Raw genomic sequence first — 19,921 nt, forward strand, 5'->3', positions numbered from 1 at the left:
ATACACAGGCGCTCTATGCGCCATCCCCAAGGGGACACAGAGTACCTCAGAGAAGCAGGGCCTTGTCCCTGATGATATCCAGTCTCCTGTCCGTCAGGTTCCCACAGGGGCTGCGGAGGGAGCCCGGTCCCAGTGCATGGTGACCGGTTAGGATCCCACTTCTCCCAGAGCCAGTACTGGATGGGGAAGGATAACGGCATGTGGCTCCAGCCTTTGTACCCGCAATGGGTACCTCAACCTTAACAGCACCGCCGACCAAAGTGGGGTGAGAAGGGAGCATGCCGGGGGCCCTGGGGCCCTCTTTTCTTCCATCCGATAAAGTCAGCAGCTGCTGCTGACTAAAATGTGGAGCTTGAGTGAATGTGTGCCTCCTTCAACACAAAGCAAAAAACTGAGGGGCCCGTGATGCACGGGAGGGTGTATAGCAGAGGGGAGGGGTTACACTTTTTAAAGTGTAATAACTTTGTGTGGCCTCCGGAGGCAGAAGCTATACACCCAATTGTCTGGGTCTCCCAATGGAGCGACAAAGAAATCTCACTTAATTCTCTTTGCTATTCCCAGCACCAGCCCTTATCTCCTTGATATTTTTGACTTTTAAAAACAGGACTGGATTTATTTAGATATTTATTTCTGACCTGATAGCCACATTTAGCTAAGAGTCAGGAGCCACATTCAGCTCTGAGAGGGTCGCGAAGCACATTTAGCTCCCGACCCTCACAGTAATGACACCCAGAGCCCCCATTACTGTTATGACAGCCAAAACGTTTCCACAGAAATCACACCACGGTACAGGGATTCCTACCCTAAACCCATTTCAGATCTGCTCTTCTATGTGGGGCCACTCACAAAAGTCGCCATCTGGAGACCTGCTCCTCATAGCTGTTTTCTAGACCTGGTACTAATGCATTAAGCTAGTAGGCAGCCGCGAGCCACATATCACAGGCCCGTGCGCCATGTGTGGCTCCCAAGTCACAGGTTGGGGAACCCCGCTTTAGACTGAAGAGAGATGGTCATGGTACATGCTGAACGAGAAGCCCTATTGATGGCCATAGTGCAGGTCTGGGCTTCTTGGGTGGGATATCATGGGCACACCCCACCGCTTCAACATTCTTCTATCGATTAATCTATTGATACCCCACAATAGGGTTAGGCACTTCTGGCTCATTGCTAGGGACTGTCCTCCCAAGCTCTACATGGAAGAATAACCATGGCACGCCAAGAAACCAGTGATTTGTTGAAATGTCCATACAGGAAAAAAGTGGCCAACGTTCTGGTCCTTCCTGGACCTTGATCATGGCCAATGCAGGATGGGTTAGCGTGAGTGCACGTAGCACATGCTCCACCAACCTGCATCAGCCATGATTTGGTGTCACAGTTATTATCCCATCTTATATTGTCCTTTTGTTACTCCTGAAGGGTTTTCTATGACTGGACTATTACGATTGCATCAGTAACATTTTTTCCAACAACAAAAAATGTACAGTTTAAGATAAAGGAAACCTACCTGAGCTAAGTATTGGTATTTGGCTGTTGGAGCCGTCAGCTGAGGTAGTGTTCTGTTCTTTATCTGTTTGATTACTAATGTCTTCATTTCTCTTGGGAGTGTCCTCAGGCATTTTTAGCTTGCTGTTGGCCTCATCGGATACAGTACGGTCAGTTATAGCCCCCTGGCTGCTTTCTGATAAGACATCTTTACTGGAGGGTGAGGCTTTTCCTGTGTCGGATACAGATAAGGGAGCAGCTTCTTTGTGCTCCGTAGAAAGATCGTGCACTTTGCGGTCTTCTACATTTTTCTTCACGTGAACCAGATTTTCTTCATCAGACACATGTTTTACTTGAATTGTCCTATCATCTAAATATGTGCTGCTCGCCTCAATGTGGCTCCCTGAAAGAGATGCTCGAGACTCTACAGAGGTACTAGCATCACTGGTGCACCGGTCCTTGTTTAAGTCTTCAAGTTTCTCTATTTCTGTAGTTCCAACTGTAATGGATAAAGGTGCACCACCATCCCCAAGTAGAGCAGCCTGGACTGAAGGGCAAGGAGGACATTCATCTTCTGAACTTCCATGCAATGAAATCTCTGGTGCAATACTGACACTTACAACACTTTCAACTACTACATCGCCAACTTCTTTAACTTCACTTTGGGCCCTTTCGACTTCATCCAGACATTCTTGTGGCACTGACACTTCCTTAACCCTTTCCTTTGTCACTGCCTCTTCCTCAACTCTGTTCACCCCCACTGTCTTGATCTGTTCCTCCACCTCTGTATCTACATTACTTAGTTCCACTACTGACTCTTCAACCTGTTTGTGTGAAATTGTCTCTTTCTCAACCCGTTTATCTGCCACTGGCTTTTCCTTAAACACTTCCTTGGCAACTGCCTCTTTGACGCCTTCCTCCACCAATGCCTCTATCTCGACCCCATCCTCGGCCACTTCCTCCGCTAACGCCTCTTCCTCAGCCAATAGCTTTTCCTCAACCCTTACTTCCATCATTGCCTCCTCCACTCCTTCCTCCGCCAATGCCTTGACCCCTTCCTCCACAAATAACTTTGCTTGGAACCCTTCCTTTGCCAATGCCTCTGATTTGGCCCCTTCCTCTGTCTCGACCCCTTTCTCCGCCAATGCCTCTGCCAGGAACCCTTCAGCCGCCAATGCCTCTGCCTCGACCCCTTCAGCCGCCAATGCCTCTGCCTCGACCCCTTCAGCCGCCAATGCCTCTGCCTCGACCCCTTCAGCCGCCAATGCCTCTGCCTCGACCCCTTCAGCCGCCAATGCCTCTGCCTCGACCCCTTCAGCCGCCAATGCCTCTGCCTCGACCCCTTCAGCCGCCAATGCCTCTGCCTCGACCCCTTCAGCCGCCAATGCCTCTGCCTCGACCCCTTCAGCCGCCAATGCCTCTGCCTCGACCCCTTCAGCTGCCAATGCCTCTGCCTTGGCTCCTTCAGCCGCCAATGCCTCTGCCTTGACCCCTTCAGCCGCCAATGCCTCTACTTCGACTCCTTCATCTGTCAATGCCTCTACCTCGTCACCTTCATCCACCAATGCCTCCTCTTCAACCCCTTCCTTTGCCAATGCCTCTTCCTCGATGCCTTCCTCCAATGTCGCTTCTTCTACGCCTTCCTCCTCCAACGCCAATTTCTGGACCCCTTCCTCAGGCAATGCCTCTTCCTGGACCCCTTCCTCTGACAATGCCTCTTTCTGGACCCCTTCCTCCACCAATGCCTCTTTCTGGAACCCTTCCTCCACCAATGGCTCTTTCTGGAACCCTTCCTCCACCAATGGCTCTTTCTGGAACCCTTCCTCCACCAATGGCTCTTTCTGGAACCCTTCCTCCACCAATGGCTCTTTCTGGAACCCTTCCTCCACCAATGCCTCTTCTTGGACCCCTTCCTCCGACAATGCCTCTTCCTGGACCCCTTCCTCCGACAATGCCTCTTCCTGGACCCCTTCCTCCGACAATGCCTCTTCCTGGACCCCTTCCTCCGACAATGCCTCTTCCTGGACCCCTTCCTCCGACAATGCCTCTTCCTGGACCCCTTCCTCCGACAATGCCTCTTCCTGGACCCCTTCCTCCGACAATGCCTCTTCCTGGACCCCATCCTCAGACAATGCCTCTTCCTGGACCCCTTCCTTCGTCAATGCCTCTTCCTCTACTCCTTCAGGCATTCCCTCTTCCTTGACCCCTTCCTCCACTAATGCTTGTTCCTCGACCACTTCCACTGCTAATACCTCTTCCTTGACCCCTTCCTCCACTGAAGCTTCTTCCTCCGTCAAGGTCTCTTCCTCCAATGCTTCTTTCTCAATCACTTCCATGGCTAATGTCTTTTCCTCAACTCCCTCGTCCAGCACTGATTCTTCCATGATCTCTTCCCTTGCTTCTTCCTCTACCCTATTTGATACGGCTTCTTCCGCAATACCTACATCTTCCCCTGCTTGTTCCTCTATTCCTCCCTCCTCCACTGCCTTTTCCGCGACCTCTCCCTTGACCCCTTCCTCCGCCACTCCTCCCTTCACCTCTTCCCCCTCGACTGCCACTCCGTTGGCCCCTTCCTCTTCCATTGACTCTTCCTCGACCCATTCATGCAATATTGCCTCTTTCTTCTTCATTGCCTCTTCTGAAGAGTGTTCATCCTGGACTTCCTCAACCCATTTTTCCATAACTGCCTTTTCTTCAACCTGCTGTTCTTGGTTTTCCTCAACATCTTTATTTACCACGGGCTCTTCCTTAAACTGTTCTGTCTCTTGTACCCGTTCTGCCACCGCTTCCTCAATCCGCTGTTCCTCAACTTCCTCAAACAGTTTCTCTGCCACTCTCTCTTCAACCCATTCCTCCGCTACAGTCTCTTCATCTACCAGTTTCTTCAAAATGGCCTCTTCCTCAAGCCGAGCCGCTGCCTCTTGCTGAACCACGCTGTTCATGACATTCATTGGGACCTCTGCAGTATGCACCAAATGACTTGAATTACGATCTACATTAATTGAGAATGAAGAATCTTCGCTTGCAGTGCCAGTACTTGTGACAAACCCTTCCCCTTCTTCTTCATCTTCTTTAGCCCCAGTACTTGTAATGGCACTTTCGTCATCCTCTGTAGTAACTCTGGAATCTATACTTGCAGGTCTACTCATGACATTGCTACTCTCGGTGCTTTCTGTGGCACAGCATGCACTATTATCTTGCTTTATACCCTCAATTTCTTCAGAAATACCAGTACTTGTAACAGTACCTTCACCTTCTTCCACTACAGGTCTACATTCTTCATGGTCAACTACCACAGCAATATCGTCAAACTGTGCATCCTCAGCAGCAGCATCTCTCTCGGGATCGTCAGTGTCCCTGTTATCAGCAGACGCCTCAGACTCCTGATGTTCAGTTACATCAAGATCACTTGTATGGGAAACGGCCTCCTCTTCAACAGGACAGTAAGCTGTAAAATTGCCTGCATCAAAACTGACTATTTTGTCCGCACAGGTAACATGACCATAAGCTTCTGAATTGTCTCTATTCCCAGGTGACACAATTGCTCCAGTACCGGCGCTGGTTACCACTCCATCAGTTTCTCTATCTCCAAGCTGCCTTGATACAATGCAGACATGTTTTTGCTCTTCAGAGCTTGCACTGCTCACAGCATCCTCTTTTTCATAGCTTACATCATTTTCGCCATCAGAGTTTGCCTCAATAAATCCTGGATCATAATTTGCATCTACCCCTGACAGACTAACTGCGACATCTTCTGAAGTACCAGAATTGATAATGTTGCTGTGGTTATCTGCAAAGCTTGATTCTACTGACATGTCTACGGTCCCGCTGTTGCTTTCAGTGCCTGCAGCTTCATCTCTTTCACCAAGACAGTTTTCTCTTTCTGTGCTGGAAGATGTTGTTGCGTCATCAACAGGTCTGTCGATGGATGCTTCGGCTTGGATTTCTTTCACTACGCCATCACTGAAGCTTGAAGAACTTGCAGCTTCATCATTTTTGCAAGGACCTAAAGCCTGTATCTCTTCTTCTGAACTACTACCCATGATGTAATCTGATGACGTTGCATTATTGTCTTGATCAAAAGAAAATTCCAGGACATTACTAGAACTGGCAGCTGTAGCTTCACTATTAACACCACGATCTAGGAGTGCGCTAGAACCATTGATAATGGTTGTTGATGCAGTGGAGTAAGCAGTATCGGAGATACCAGCACAAGTTTTGTCATCTTCTATGCTGCTATCCATCATATCGCTTGATGTTGCCGTCTGGTCATTGGCCTTCTCTGCGTTTTCTGCAGTTCTATCTGCAGCCATTGTGCTTGAAGATGCAGGAACTTCATTTCTTACTGAGTCTTCCATACCTAAAACTTCAGAAGACGTTGCAGAGCCTGTGCCTCTATCTACATCTATAGCGCATATTATTGCAGAATCCTCTTCTGTACTGCTGTCCATTGAAACACTTGACGATGCGGTGGGTTGAGTATTGGTATACAGATGTAACGTGGCGCTATTTCTAGTCGAGTTGCTGGATGAAGTTGCTGTAGTATCGGTACTATTTCCAGGAGATGATCTGTCAAAGCGATTGACACTGAGGTTTATAGCGATACTTGAAGATGCAGTAGCTTCAGTATTATCGGAGGTTATCGTGGCTGGATGATTGGTAATACTTGGCCTAAAATAACTTGAAGAGGATGCTGCCTCTTCAGTGGAAGCCTGTGTTCGAGGCAAAGGGTCTCTGCTGCTTGAGGATGCAGTATTATTTTGACTCTTTTTCATGTATTTGTTGCTTTGACCTCCTCCAGTGCTAGAACAGCTTGAGGTGCTTCTTGAGTATAGGTCGCGGCCAATGGACACTTCAGTACTACTGTCCATGGCGAGATCAGAGGAGTTTCCTGGATATTGTTTAGAAGTTCCAGAGGAGATAAAGTTTGCACATGCGTCATTCACTCCATCTTGCTCCGTGCTTGATGTGGCTCCTGTATTTTTGCTCTCCTCGGCATTACCAAATATATAGTTAGTAGGAAGACTGCTAGAAGAACTTGCTGCGTTGTCACTCTCTCGTTCTAAAGAGTCATCAGTCATGCTATTATCCATTAAATTACTGGAGGAGGCAGCAACATGTTCGTTATCTATTTCAGACGAGACCAAGGAGGCCTCAAAGTTCAATCCCCTACTGCTGTCGATCACACTACTAGAAGAGGTGGCCGTGTGCCTTTCCGATATCCCAAGACTACCGTCAATTTCTGCTGCAGTGATAGAAGAGGTTGCAGCTTGAGTAGTTATATTTTCGGAAACAGCGAGAACGCAATAACTTTCTGAAGATGTTGCTATATTCGCAATGTCATTTCCGGTGCCCTCTGTGGTGTCAGACGACGTTGCTGGGTGGGTGTCGTTGAGGGATTCTGCATTGTTGGATGAAGATGCTGCGTTCTCCTGAGTACTTTCTGAAGACTCTCTGTTAGCACTGGATGTTGCGGGCTTAAAGGTAATGATGCTCACTTGCTGTGGGAGATCATTGCTGGTGCTTTGAGAACAGGTTTCTGAACTTTCGGTGTTGTCATGGAACAAGTTTCGATCAGTACTGGAAGTAGTAGTGGCATCTTCAAAGCTATTTTCCGATAACATCGTAAAATCTCCATCATCTTCAACAAAGTTACCATCTGCAGAGGCCGAAGAAGTATATCCCCTGCTAGTATCAAGGTTTACAGTGTCCATGTTGATGCAGCTTTTATCACCGGTAACATCTAATGTGGTATTGGAAGATGTGGCGGTATCATCACCAACAAGCCTTAATTCATTAGTAGGCTCTATAACAGAGCTGGAAGAAGTGGCAGCGTCTTCACATTCAGTTTCCTTTGCACTCGAATCATCAATCTCAGAACGCACAGATAAATTGCTACTGGCCTGTCCCTGACTAGCTTCCATAATGCTACTTCCCACATTTATTTCTGTACAAGTCACGTTCACAGAACCAGCACGTCTACCGACAGCTGCCGAGGAGTCTTCTGCGGAATTAGAGCTCTCAAAATGTTCAATCTCGAATGCATCACTGTCCATAGCCGAAGCTTCTCGTTCTAAACTATTTCCAGTGACTAGATTATCATGCTCCACCGTATCATTCGGAACTGGGATAGTTCCACTTTCCTTTTTGATAGCCTCTTTCGGGCATTTCCCATCTTCTTCAGCAAGGTCACTTGTTGAAATCTCCCCATCATTGGAATCGGTAATTTCAGAGTATATTTCATCAGGAGAGGAACTGGAATTATCAATATTACTAGGTTCTGAGACAAATTCACTAGGCCCCTGGATAGAATTTTCTAGCTCTCCGAGTTGCAAGGGAGTTCTTCCGCCAACGTCATAATCGTAATTTCTTGACTTCTTGTGAAGAATTCCTGTATTGCTCTCATTTTGGATAGTAATAGCATTTTGTGTACTCACTTTATTACGATCGCCGAAGTCTGATGAATGCGAGTTCTTCTCCAAATTGCCAGCTATAATTGGTACCGAAGCTGAAGTATCCTTGAAGGCAGCTCCGCTATCCTTAGCATCACCACTTCCATGTTTTGCCTTGGATTTTAGAGTAAGAGATTTCTTTGAGGTAGTAGCTTCAGCAAATGAATGAGGGTATGCGTTACCAAGATTGGTTATTGGTTCTGCAGATTCAATATTTGCCTTTTCTGTGCTTTCTACATTCAGTCTTCCAGGCTTTTTGTGCTCTCTAGGTCGTTCCACATCTTTTGACTCCCCGGCTAGGGTAAGACCTTGAGAGTCGCTTTCTAATTTAATTCCCTTTTTGGTACTGCCACCTTTAAAGCTTTCACTTCTATGCTCAGAGACCGATTTCTTACTTGACTTCCGATCGGAGCTGCTTGTGCGGTCTTGGACTCTCTTGTCCTCTGGATACTTAGAGATTCTTTCCTCCAATTTGCCACTTTCACTCTTTCGTCTCTCATCCTTATGACCGTGCTTCGATTTAGAGGCTTCACCAGTGTATTTCTTATCTGACTTGAGACTGTCACGGTCCTTGCTGTCCAACCGAGCTCTCTCCTTCGATTTATCGATATGTTTGGACCTCTGAACGACATCTTTGGCTACACTACTGGAATTCTGAGCTGCTGCATTTTCCCTCCGCTCATCATCTTTATCTTCAGATTTGGATTTACGATACTTTTCCGTTGACCCTTCCACGGTCTTCTCTCTTTCACTCTTTTGGTTTGCTTCTTCTTGGTCACTTGGCTTAGGCGATTTACTACTGCTTTTAAACTTAGCTTTGGCTTGAGTTTTCTCTTCAGAAGAGTTAAGTATTCTCTTTCTATCTTTAACATTTTCTTCTTGCCTCGAGTTATCAGAGTTGGCTGAGTCCACTTCATTTTTATCATCAGATGAAGGCTTGGGTTTTTTCTCTGATGAACTGTGTGACCGCTTAAGCTCTCTATGTTGTCGGGAATCACTAGTAGTTCGCTTATTCCGGTTCTCAGGTCTGGACTTTTCGGTGGACTGATGTCTCTCTCTTTTACTGCCATCTACTTTACCCATATGATCAGATCTCTCATCTTTGCTGGATGAGGGCAACTTTCCCTCGAATTTCAGCTTATTTTTACGATCAGTCCGTTCTTCAGAGCTGGATTTACTCTGACTAGGTTTACCCAGTTGTTCTTCATCTTTTGAAGCCCTCTTAGGTTTTTGAGAATCTGAATCATCGGTTGCTTGTCTATGTACGCTGTCCGACTTATGTTTATGCTTTGAGGCTGAACGCTCTTCTGAGTAGGTCCTTTCACGTTCACCTTTAAAAGACTTAAGCTCCTTCCTTGGCATGTTTTTGGTGTTCTGTGAATCTCCATCATTGCTATCCCTTTTTGAATGCTTTTCAGGCCTGCTAACATTTTTAGACCTCGGATAATCCTCTGAAGCAGAATCTAATCTCTCCACATGTTTCCGAGTATCTGAGGTTTCAACGTCTTGTGTCTTTTCTAAAGAGGTTTTTTTCTTCAATTCCTTTTCTCCTCTGAAATCGCTTTTACCATGCTCTGCGGATTCTAGCAATTTCCTTGATGCTTTGTTGGAGTCACTCCTCGCAGTATTAGACTTTGGCTCCCTTGTAGATAAGGAAAATCTGTCCAGTGACTGGTAAATTAAGAAGAAAAAGCTTAGTTTTAATAAAACAAATACATTGTTCCATGTAATAAATCAGTAATGCAGCAAGATTAAAGGGTTTTTCCCACGAACAAAGTACATTTTAAAATCAATACATTCATAATTGGATGTATTAAAATTAAAACAAAAATATATAATAATAATAATAATAATAATAATAATAATAATAATAATAATAATAAATAATAATACTACTACATTATTTATTTCTTTGCAGAAAATCTATTAAATGTGCCCCTGCTGTATACAGTGTAATGGCTGTGTCTGACCATGTAAAACATGCGCTGGCAAGCAGAGGGAGCAAAAGAGTATACACACAAGACAGCATGGGACCACAGCTGCTTCTTTCTGTGAGGTAAAATATTACCCTGACTTCTATCACAGAAGGAGTGTTTCTGCCTTGTCTCCGGGCTCATCATAAATCAATTTAGTGACTTAACTCACTAACCTGATTATCTCAGGAGATTGGCGACGAGGCAGAAACACTTCTTCCCATGATAAAAGAGGCAAAGTAATACTTTACACGTCACAGAAAGCAGCAGCTGCGAGCCCCTGCTTTGTCATCTGTATACGCACTTATTAATTACCGATTCTTTCTCCATTGCCCAGGAGTTGTGGTATAATCAGACCATGTCCCTGTACGGTCAGACACGGCCATTACACAGCAGGGGCACATTTATAAGATTATCTAAGCACAGGAACGAAGGGAATTTTGTTTACTTACCGTAAATTCCTTTTCTTCTAGCTCTAATTGGGAGACCCAGACAATTGGGTGTATAGCTTCTGCCTCCGGAGGCCACACAAAGTATTACACTTAAAAGTGTAAGGCCCCTCCCCTTCTGCCTATACACCCCCCGTGGGATCACGGGCTCCTCAGTTTTAGTGCAAAAGCAAGAAGGAGGAAAGCCAATAAACTGGTTTAAGCAAATTCAATCCGAAGGAATATCGGAGAACTGAAACCATTCAACATGAACAACATGTGTAAAGAAAAAAAAAAAACAGGGGCGGGTGCTGGGTCTCCCAATTAGAGCTAGAAGAAAAGGAATTTACGGTAAGTAAACAAAATTCCCTTCTTCTTTGTCGCTCTATTGGGAGACCCAGACAATTGGGATGTCCAAAAGCAATCCCTGGGTGGGTAAAATAATACCTCGTAATAGAGCCGTAAAACGGCCCCTTTCTACAGGTGGGCAACCGCCGCCTGAAGGACTCGTCTGCCTATGCTGGCATCCGCCGAAGCATAGGTATGCACCTGACAGTGTTTCGTGAAAGTGTGGAGGCTGGACCAGGTAGCCGCCTGACACACAAGCTGAGCCGTAGCCTGGTGCCTCAAGCCCAGGACGCATCCACCGCTCTGGTAGAATGGACCTTCAGCCCTGAGGGAACCGTAAGCCCAGCAGAACGATAAGCTCGAGAATTGGTTCCTTGAACCACCGAGCCAGTCTTGATTTGGAAGCCTGCGACCCTTTACGCTAGCTAGCGACAAGGACAAAGAGTGCTTCCGAGCGGCGCAGGGGCGCCGTACGATCGATGTAGAGTCTGAGTGCTCTCACCAGATCTAATCAAGTGCAAATCCTTTTCACATTGGTGAACTGGATGAAGACAAACAGAGGGTACGGGGATACCCTGATTGAGATGAAAGGGGGGATACCACCTTAGGGAGAAATTCCGGAACCGGACGCAGAACCCCTTGACCTGGTGAGACACCGGGAAGGGGACTTTGCACGACAATGTGCCCCGACAGACACTCTCCGAAGTGAAGTGACTGCCCCTAGGAAAACCACTTTCTGCGAAAGGCGTGAGAGAGAAAAATCCCTCATAGGCTCAAATGGTGGTTTCTGAAAAACCATCAGCACCCTGTTCAAATCACAGGGTTCGAACAGTCGTTTGTAAGGAAGGACTAAGCGGCAAACCCCCTGCAGGAACGTGCGTACCTGAGGAAGTCTGGCCAGGCGCTTCTGAAGAAAATACAGAGAGCGCTGAGATTTGTCCCTTAAGGGAGCCGAGCGACAAACCTTTTTCCAAACCGGATTGCAGGAAGGAAAGAAAGTAGGCAAGGCAATTGGCCAGGGAGAAACTCCCTGAGCAGAGCACCAAGATAAGAATATCTTCCACGTTCTGTGGTAGATCTTGGCAGATGTGTGTTTTGTGGCCTGTCTCATAGTGGTGATGACCTCTTGAGATAACCCTGCAGATGTTAGGATCCAGGACTCAATGGCCACACCATCAGGTTGAGGGTCGCAGAATTCAGATGGAAAAAACGACCCTTGAGACAGCAAGTCTGGTCGGTCTGATAGTGCCCATGGTTGGCCTACCGTGAGATGCCACAGATCCGGGTACCACGACCTCGTTGGCCATTCTGGAGCGATGAGGATGGCGCGGCGGCAGTCGGACCTGATCTTGCGTAACACTGTGGGCAACAGTGGCAGAGGTGGTAACGCATAAGGGAGTTGAAAACTGCGACCAATCCTGAACAAAGGCGTCTGCCGCCAGAGCTCTGTGATCGTGAGACCGCACCACGAATGCCGGGACCTTGTTGTTGTGCTGAGACGCCATTAGGTCGACGTCCGGCATCCCCCAGCGGCAACAGATCTCCTGAAACACGTCCGGGTGAAGGGACCATTCCCCTGCGTCCATGCCCTGGCGACTGAGAAAGTCTGCTTCCCAGTTTTCTACGCCCGGGGTGTGGACTGCGGATATGGTGGAGGCCGTGGCTTCCACCCACATCAAAATCCGCCGGACTTCCAGGAAGGCTTGCCGACTGCGTGTTCCTCCTTGGTGATTGATGTAAGCCACCGCTGAAGAGTTGTCCGACTGAATTCGGATCTGCTTGCCTTCCAGCCACTGCTGGAAAGCTTTTAGGGCAAGACACACTGCCCTGACTTCCAGAACATTGATCTGAAGGGAGGACTCTTGCTGAGTCCACGTACCCTGAGCACTGTGGTGGAGAAAAACTGCTCCCCACCCTGACAGACTCGCGTCCGTCGTGACCACCGCCGAGGATGGGGGTAGGAAGGATTTCCCCTTCGACAATGAAGTGGGAAGAAGCCATCACCGAAGAGAATCTTTGGCTGCCTGAGGGAGGGAGACGTTTCTGCCGAGAAACGCCGACTTCCTGTCCCATTTGCTAAGGATGTCACATTGTGCAACCCTGCTGCAGTGACCGCTGTTTGTCCAGCGGAAGTATCACCATCGCCGATTAGGCATGGATTTTCATGCCCTGATATGTCAGCGATTGTGCCGTTCTGGCCTGTCTCTGATGATCCACCCGAAGCTCTGGAGAATCTGTAGAGTAGCGTTGAGGCTGTGTTGGCATGCCCCTTGAGAGGGTGCCTTGACAAGCCGAACGTCCAGGTAAGGAATCACCGAGTGTCCCTGAGAGTGGAGGACCGCTACTACTGTTGCCATGACCTTGGAGAAAACCCGCGGGGCTGTCGCCAGGCCGAAATGCAGTGCCGCGAACAGAAGGTGTTCGTCTCCTATGTTGAACTGCAGGAAGCGCTGATGCTCTGGAGCGATCGGCACGTGGAGATAAGCGTCCTTGATATCGATCGATGCAAGGAATCTCCTTGGGACATTGAGACGATGACGAAGCGGAGGGATTCCTTCGGAACCGCCTGGTTTTGACGTGTCTGTTGCCCTGACGGAAAGACCCGCCATTTTTTGGGACCACAAACAAGTTGGAGTAAAAACCGTGACCCTGTTGCTGAAAAGGAACCGGGACCACCACTCATTCTGCCTTCAGAGTGCACACCGCCTGCCTGAGAGCCTCGGCTCTCTTGGGAGGCGGAGATGTTCTGAAGAATCGAGTCGGAGGACGAGAGGAAAACTCTCTCCTGACCCGTGATTTAGGCCGTGAATCGGCATTCCTCTGATCCTTCTGAGGCCTTTTGGACGAGGAGAATTGGACCTGCCCGCGCCCCGCAAGGACCGAAACCTCGACTGTCCCCTCCTCTGTTGGGGTAAGATCGGTTTAGCCTGAGGAAAGGATGTATCCTTTTCCTTTTGATTGTTTGATGATTTCATCCAGTCGCTCACCAAACAAGCGGTAACCAGAGATTGGCAAACTGGTTAGGCACCTTTTGGAAGCAGAATCTGCCTTCCTTTCTCGCAACCATAAGGCTCTGCGTATTACCACTGAATTGTCGGACGCAACCGCCTTCCGGCTCGCCGAGTCCAGGACAGCATAGATGGCGTATGACGCAAACGCTGACGTTTGAGATGTTAAAGACGCAGCCTGCGACGCAGACATACGTGTAACTGCCTCAATTTGCGCTTGAGCCGCTGAGACCGCTTGGAGCGCCCAGACGGCTGCGCAAGCTGGAGCAGAAGACGCGGCAATAGCTTCATAGATGGATCTGAACCAGAGCTCCATCTGTCTGTCAGTGGCATCTTTGAGTGAAGCCATATCTTCCACTGCAACTAAGGATTTAGCCGCTGGAGATAGGCGGTCCACATTGGAACACTGAACCCAGCCCTTGACAACGTCAAAAGGGAAGAGAAAACGTGTATCCTTAAGGCGTTTGGAAAAAACGATATCTGGACAAGCCTGGTTGGTCTGGACTGCCTCCCTGAAGTCAGAGTGATCCAGAAACGTACTCAATGTACGCTTGGGGAACCTGAAACGGAACTTCTCCTGCTGAGAAGCTGACTCCTCAGGCGAAGGAGCTGAGGGAGAAATAACCAACATTTGATTGATGGACGCCGTAAGATCGTTCATTACGGTATCACAATCAGGTGTATCCAGGTAGAGAACGTTCTCAGGATCAGAATCCTGATCAGATACCTCCGCCTCATCATAGAGAGTGTCCCCATGCTGAGACCCTGAATGATGCGGTGATGTCGAGGGATGCTCCCAGCGAGGTCGCTTAGGGTGTCTGGGACTGCGGTCCGAGTCAGACCCCTCACCCTGGGATCCCTGAGACACTCCAGGAGCACCTTGTTGTACCAACTGGAGGGGGACCAGGAGCAATGAAACAACAGTGCCCATGGTCTGAGAGACCGGTCTGGACTGCAAGGCTTCTAGTATCATAGCCAGACTGCAAGGCTTCTAGTATCATAGCCATAGTCTCAGAAAGTCTGAAGTAAATGCTGCAAACTCCGTCCCCATCACCTGGACCATTAGCAGAGACTCCGGCTGAGTAAGTTCCACAAGGACCGTGCATTGCATACAATTGGGGTCCGTGGAACCTGCCGGCAGTATAGCCGTACATGCTGTACAGGCTGCATAGAAAACCTGTGCTTCTGCACCCTTGTTTTTCACAGACGATATGCTGTTATCTCCCCCGAACAATCAAGGAGGGTATATAGCCAAAATACAAAAGTGCGACCGAACAGTGCAATGTATAGCGTACAAGCATATATCTATATGTGCATTTCGGCACTAGTGGGGTCAGCACCACAGGTGCTGCTTACCGCCCGCTCACAGCGGTTGTGTGACCACCAGAATCCCTGCCAGGGTCTTCCCAAACTTGTCTCTTTTCTCAGCCACAGAAAAAACTGACATGAATGGCTGCCGGCGTCCTGTGTAGAGGAGGAGGCCGTGGGCGTGCCCCAGAAAGTGCGGGAATCCGGTTTCACACTGTGTACAGTGAGAGGGGTGGAGTATGCAAAGCATGCTCCAGCTCTCAGCGCTGCCGTGCTGTGCAGCGTCACGCCCTTACCCTGACTGGCAGGCCTGTGGGCGGTAACGAAGTGAGACTAGGCCGCACAAGCCGGGGACTAGAGTGATAAGCGCGGCCGGCATATAAGCCCTGGTCGGCGCGGAAGTCCCCGGCGCACCACAAGTCCCAGCCGCGCCTGAGATAAAAATGGCAGCGGCGGTTAGCGCGGCAGTCCCCCAATACTCTAACACACCCAGCTACGCTGTAGTGTGCGATGGCACCAGTGCGGGCAGCGCCGCCGTCCCTGGCGCACTAACACACCCAGCAGTGCTGCCGTGTGTCTGTGCGCGGTCCCCTTTATGGGGACACAGAGTACCTCAATCGTAGCAGGGCCATGTCCCTGAAGATACTCAGCTCCATGTCCAGCAGAGTCCCAGGGGCTGTGGATGGAGCACGGTCTCCTGTGCCTGGAGACCGATAAGATCCCACTTCACCCAGAGCCCTAAGGGGATGGGGAAGGAAAGCAGCATGTGGGCTCCAGCCTCCGTACCCGCAATGGGTACCTCAACCTTAACAAACACCGCCGACAAAAGTGGGGTGAGAAGGGAGCATGCTGGGGGCCCTAGTATGGGCCCTCTTTTCTTCCATCCGACATAGTCAGCAGCTGCTGCTGACTAAACAGTGGAGCTATGCTTGGATGTCTGACCTCCTTCGCACAAAGCATGAAAACTGAGGAGCCCGTGATCCCACGGGGGGTGTATAGGCAGAAGGGGAGGGGCCTTACACTTTTAAGTGTAATACTTTGTGTGGCCTCCGGAGGCAGAAGCTATACACCCAATTGTCTGGGTCTCCCAATAGAGCGACAAAGAAATTTACGTTTCACCCATCCAATTGGGTAACTTATTTCAAGATCTTTTGATTAAAATGTACTATGTTCATGGGACAAGCCCTAAAAGTGAACCTGTAAGCACATAAATGGTGGACATTATCCAGCTGAGTAGACACTGGTCCACCGATAAAACCGATACCTCTTTAACAGAGATCCGACGTGCCAGTCATGAAATTTAGGCTATGTGCCCAAGGGAATTTGTACCTGTGGATTTATCTGTAATTTCTAGATAAATCCGCAGGTTCTAACAGTCCTCATGTTATCCTATGGGATTTGGGGAGTGCTGTATCAATGCTGCGGTATGGGCAGCTACGGAAAATGCTGCGGATTTCCCGCAGACGCACGTAACTGCATGTCAATTATTCATGTGGAAACATCTGAGGAATTCCCGCTCCTCCACTATGGAGATAGAGGCCAGGACTTCTGCACGAAATCGGCACTGTTTCTGCAGGTTTAGCGCAGCAAGCAACTCCGCAGAAATACCACAGCAATGGATAGCTGCAGATTCCGGGGAGCAGCTGCGGTAAACCTGCGGCAAAATCCACGGGTACGTTGTCCCGTAGGCACATAGCCGTAGCACACTACGACATCGCAAGACGATTGTAGCGATGCCGAGCGCGATAGTCCCCGCCCCCGTCGCACATGCAATATCTTGTGATAGCTGCCGTAGCGAACATTATCGCTGCGGCAGCTTCACATGCACTCACCTGCCCTGCGACGTCGCTCTGGCCGGCGAACTGCCTCCTTCCTAAGGGGGCAGGTCGTGCGGCGTCACAGCAACGTCACACGGCAGGCGGCCAATAGAAGCGGAGGGGCGGAGATGAGCGGGACGTAAACATCCCGCCCACCTTCTTCCTTCCTCATTGCAGCCGGGACGCAGGTAAGGTGATGTTCCTCGCTCCTGCGGCATTATGACATTATGGAAATGCCCGATGCTACAATGATCATACAATTTCGACAGTTTTGCGCTCGTTAATCGTAGTAAAAACGATTCACATACTCTGATGACGACGCCGGATGTGCGTCACTTTCGATTTGACCCCACCGACATCGCAGCTGCGATGTCGTAGTGTGCAAAGTACCCCTTAGAGTAGAAGTCAGATGCAAATCAGGCTGGAAGTTCACTAGGGGGGCGTCAATGCACTTGGACAACTCTTCCAAGTGCATTGACACCCTCAGGGTACATTGTGTATGGCCTGAATGATTAATAAGTGGAATAAGCCTGTTCTGTAGGAGAGCTCATCGAAATGATCATTAGAAATGGAGCCGGCAGCGAGGTAAAACTGAAAATACATCATACTGAAAACATAAATAATGGCTTAATCTGAATATTCATCTGGAATGAAAGTGTACATAGTAATATGATGCAGTATTTCAAGGCTGTAGATACATTTCAGGGGTTCATACAGCTCTATTTAGCCCCAATAATTGCCAATTGACTATATAGTGGACGGCTCGCCTGTTCACATTGGCTGACTATAATTGATGGGGACAAAACGACGGTAAACACTATTGTTCTGTCTCTTTAGCTATGCTGCAGATAGCCATGATCTGTGTGCAGGCATAAACAATCCAATTTCCCGTCAAACTAAATGTTTTGGTTGCTCTTCGGGTGATCGCCTTCATGTTTACACAGGCCAATATTTGGGAACAAGCATTCTTAAGGTGGTGTCACACACAGCGACAACGACGTCGCTGCAAAGTCAACCTTTTTCTGTGACGTAGCAGCGACGTCCCGTCGCTGTGTGTGACATCCAGCAACGAGCTGGCCCCTGCTGTGAGGTCGCCAGTCGTTGCTGAATGTCCTGGACCACTTATTGGTCGTTGCTCTCCCGCTGTGAAGCACACATCGCTGTGTGTGACAGCGAGAGAGCAACGATCTGAATGTGCAGGGAGCAGGCTTCTGCGGACGCTGGTAACCAAGGTAAATATCGGGTAACCAAGCAAAGGCTGCTTGGTTACCCGATATTTACCTTGGTTACCAGCGTCCGCCGCTCTCAGGCTGCCAGAGTACACATCAGGTAAATAAGCAAAGCGGTTTGCCTATTAACCCGATGTGTACTCTGGCTACAAGTGCAGGGAGCCAGCGCTAAGCGGTGTGCGCTGGTAACCAAGGTATACATTGGGTAACCAGCGAAGCATTTTGCTTGGTTACCTGATATTTACCTTAGTTACCAAGCGCAGCATCGCTTCCACGCGTCGCTGCTGGCTGGGGGCTGGTCACTGGTGAGATCTGCCTCTTTGACAGCTCACCAGCGACCATGTAACGACGCAGCAGCGATCCTGATAAGGTCAGGTCGTCGTCGTGATCGCTGGAGCGTCGCTATGTGTGACCCTAGCTTTTAAGTCACACATCTATGTGCACCTTAAAAAAGATTATCTGGTTACCAGATGTTGATGACCCATCCAGAAGAGAAATGGACACCTCCCCTGATCAGCTGTAATAAGATCAGACGGTGAATGGACGGTGAAATTCAATAGAGCGTTAATACATAGCTCCATCCAATGTGCAGCGGACAATGCTGTGTACTGCGGACCCCACTGATCTGATATTACCCACTCCATGGTTAGGTCATAAGTATCTGGTCACCAGACACCTTTAGGTTTTCATTTTATTGGAGTTGATTTCCAGACACTCTTGATTTGCAAAAAATGTCACAACTTCACTTCTAAGTTGTGACCGTGTTTTGCAGGATCATTAATGGCAGCAACGTATTTCTGTGATTTCAGAAAAGTGGAGGCAATCGGTGTAATGTGTGAGTACAGCCTTTATGATCTACGTGTCCATCCTTCACCCCATCTACCTCATTAGACTTTTGGGTGTCTCTTGAGTCTTCATCAAGCAGGTCGCTCTTCAGCTTCAGACTGCCAGTAAGATCAGTTCTGTAAGAAATAAAGAAAGAGTGAAACCACAAACAAAAAAACCTGACAAAGTACTTCTGTTCCATGACGGGATCCTACCGCAGCTCGCTTTTCTTTTTTCTGCTCATTGCGACTTTCTTTTCTAGAAACATTTGCTCTTTCAGCACTTCCTTTAGGCTGTTGGATTTTGGCTTCAGACCTTTGGACGACTTTTCGGGAGCACTTGTTACTTCAACAATTTAAAAGAAAAAAATTAACATGTATATCACTTGGAAAGCTGTCACCTTCGTATCATTTCACAATATGTTAAAAGGGGCTGTCCTCCGATGCCTACAGTCTCTCACTTCAGAGCCCCCTTTGCCAGAATGGAGAGCGGCTCCTGATACACCCATACAGAACGCCATTCATCTGACTGCCTAACATGTAATGCGATATTTTCCCTGTAGAGGGCATGTGCGGCTGGCTCAGACGTCCACAGAAGATAACGGTTTGCTCAATTCATCCTTCTGACATTGGTTTGTCTTTAATGATTTATTCCAGCTGTCCTCATTTCTGCATAGAAAGGTGATCGGGGCCTTGGTGTCCTGTCTACTTGGGGCCAGCTAAAACACATGCACGTTCAGCAGGTATCATACACATGGTACCACCTGGCCATGCTCTCATATCCCGATATGGAAGCGTATTGCTGGAATAACCCTTTAAAGCGCACCAATCACCAGGATTTTCCTATATATCCTAAAGCCAGTGCTATACTGGCACTATCAGGCTGATTCTATACATACTTTTGTCAGCTAGGATGTCTCTTATTACGGAGGAAGGACAGGCAGGTAGGGCAGGCAGGAGGGACGGACGGGCAGGCAGGAGGGACGGACGGGCAGGCAGGAGGGACGGACGGGCAGGCAGGAGGGACGGACGGGCAGGCAGGAGGGACGGAC

The 19,921-nt window shown here is 48.6% G+C and overlaps 1 protein-coding gene across 2 annotated transcripts in view; it reads right to left on the reverse strand.

Annotated features, from left to right (window-relative positions):
- BOD1L1 (biorientation of chromosomes in cell division 1 like 1) overlaps nt 1-19,921 on the reverse strand; it is a 151,034-nt gene that overhangs the window by 68,160 nt on the left and 62,953 nt on the right. Inside the window, exons 8-10 of one of the 2 annotated variants that reach the window (XM_075346893.1) lie at nt 19,086-19,218; nt 18,929-19,007; nt 1,505-9,605 (exon numbers count right to left, since the gene is read on the reverse strand). In XM_075346893.1, the coding sequence (XP_075203008.1) occupies nt 1,505-9,605; nt 18,929-19,007; nt 19,086-19,218 (8,313 nt within the window). The remainder of the gene's footprint in view (nt 1-1,504; nt 9,606-18,928; nt 19,008-19,085; nt 19,219-19,921) is intronic. The other variant, XM_075346892.1, reaches the window with a different exon arrangement.

The sequence above is a fragment of the Anomaloglossus baeobatrachus genome, chromosome 1 (genome assembly GCF_048569485.1).
Source record: "Anomaloglossus baeobatrachus isolate aAnoBae1 chromosome 1, aAnoBae1.hap1, whole genome shotgun sequence".
NCBI lineage: Eukaryota > Metazoa > Chordata > Amphibia > Anura > Aromobatidae > Anomaloglossus > Anomaloglossus baeobatrachus.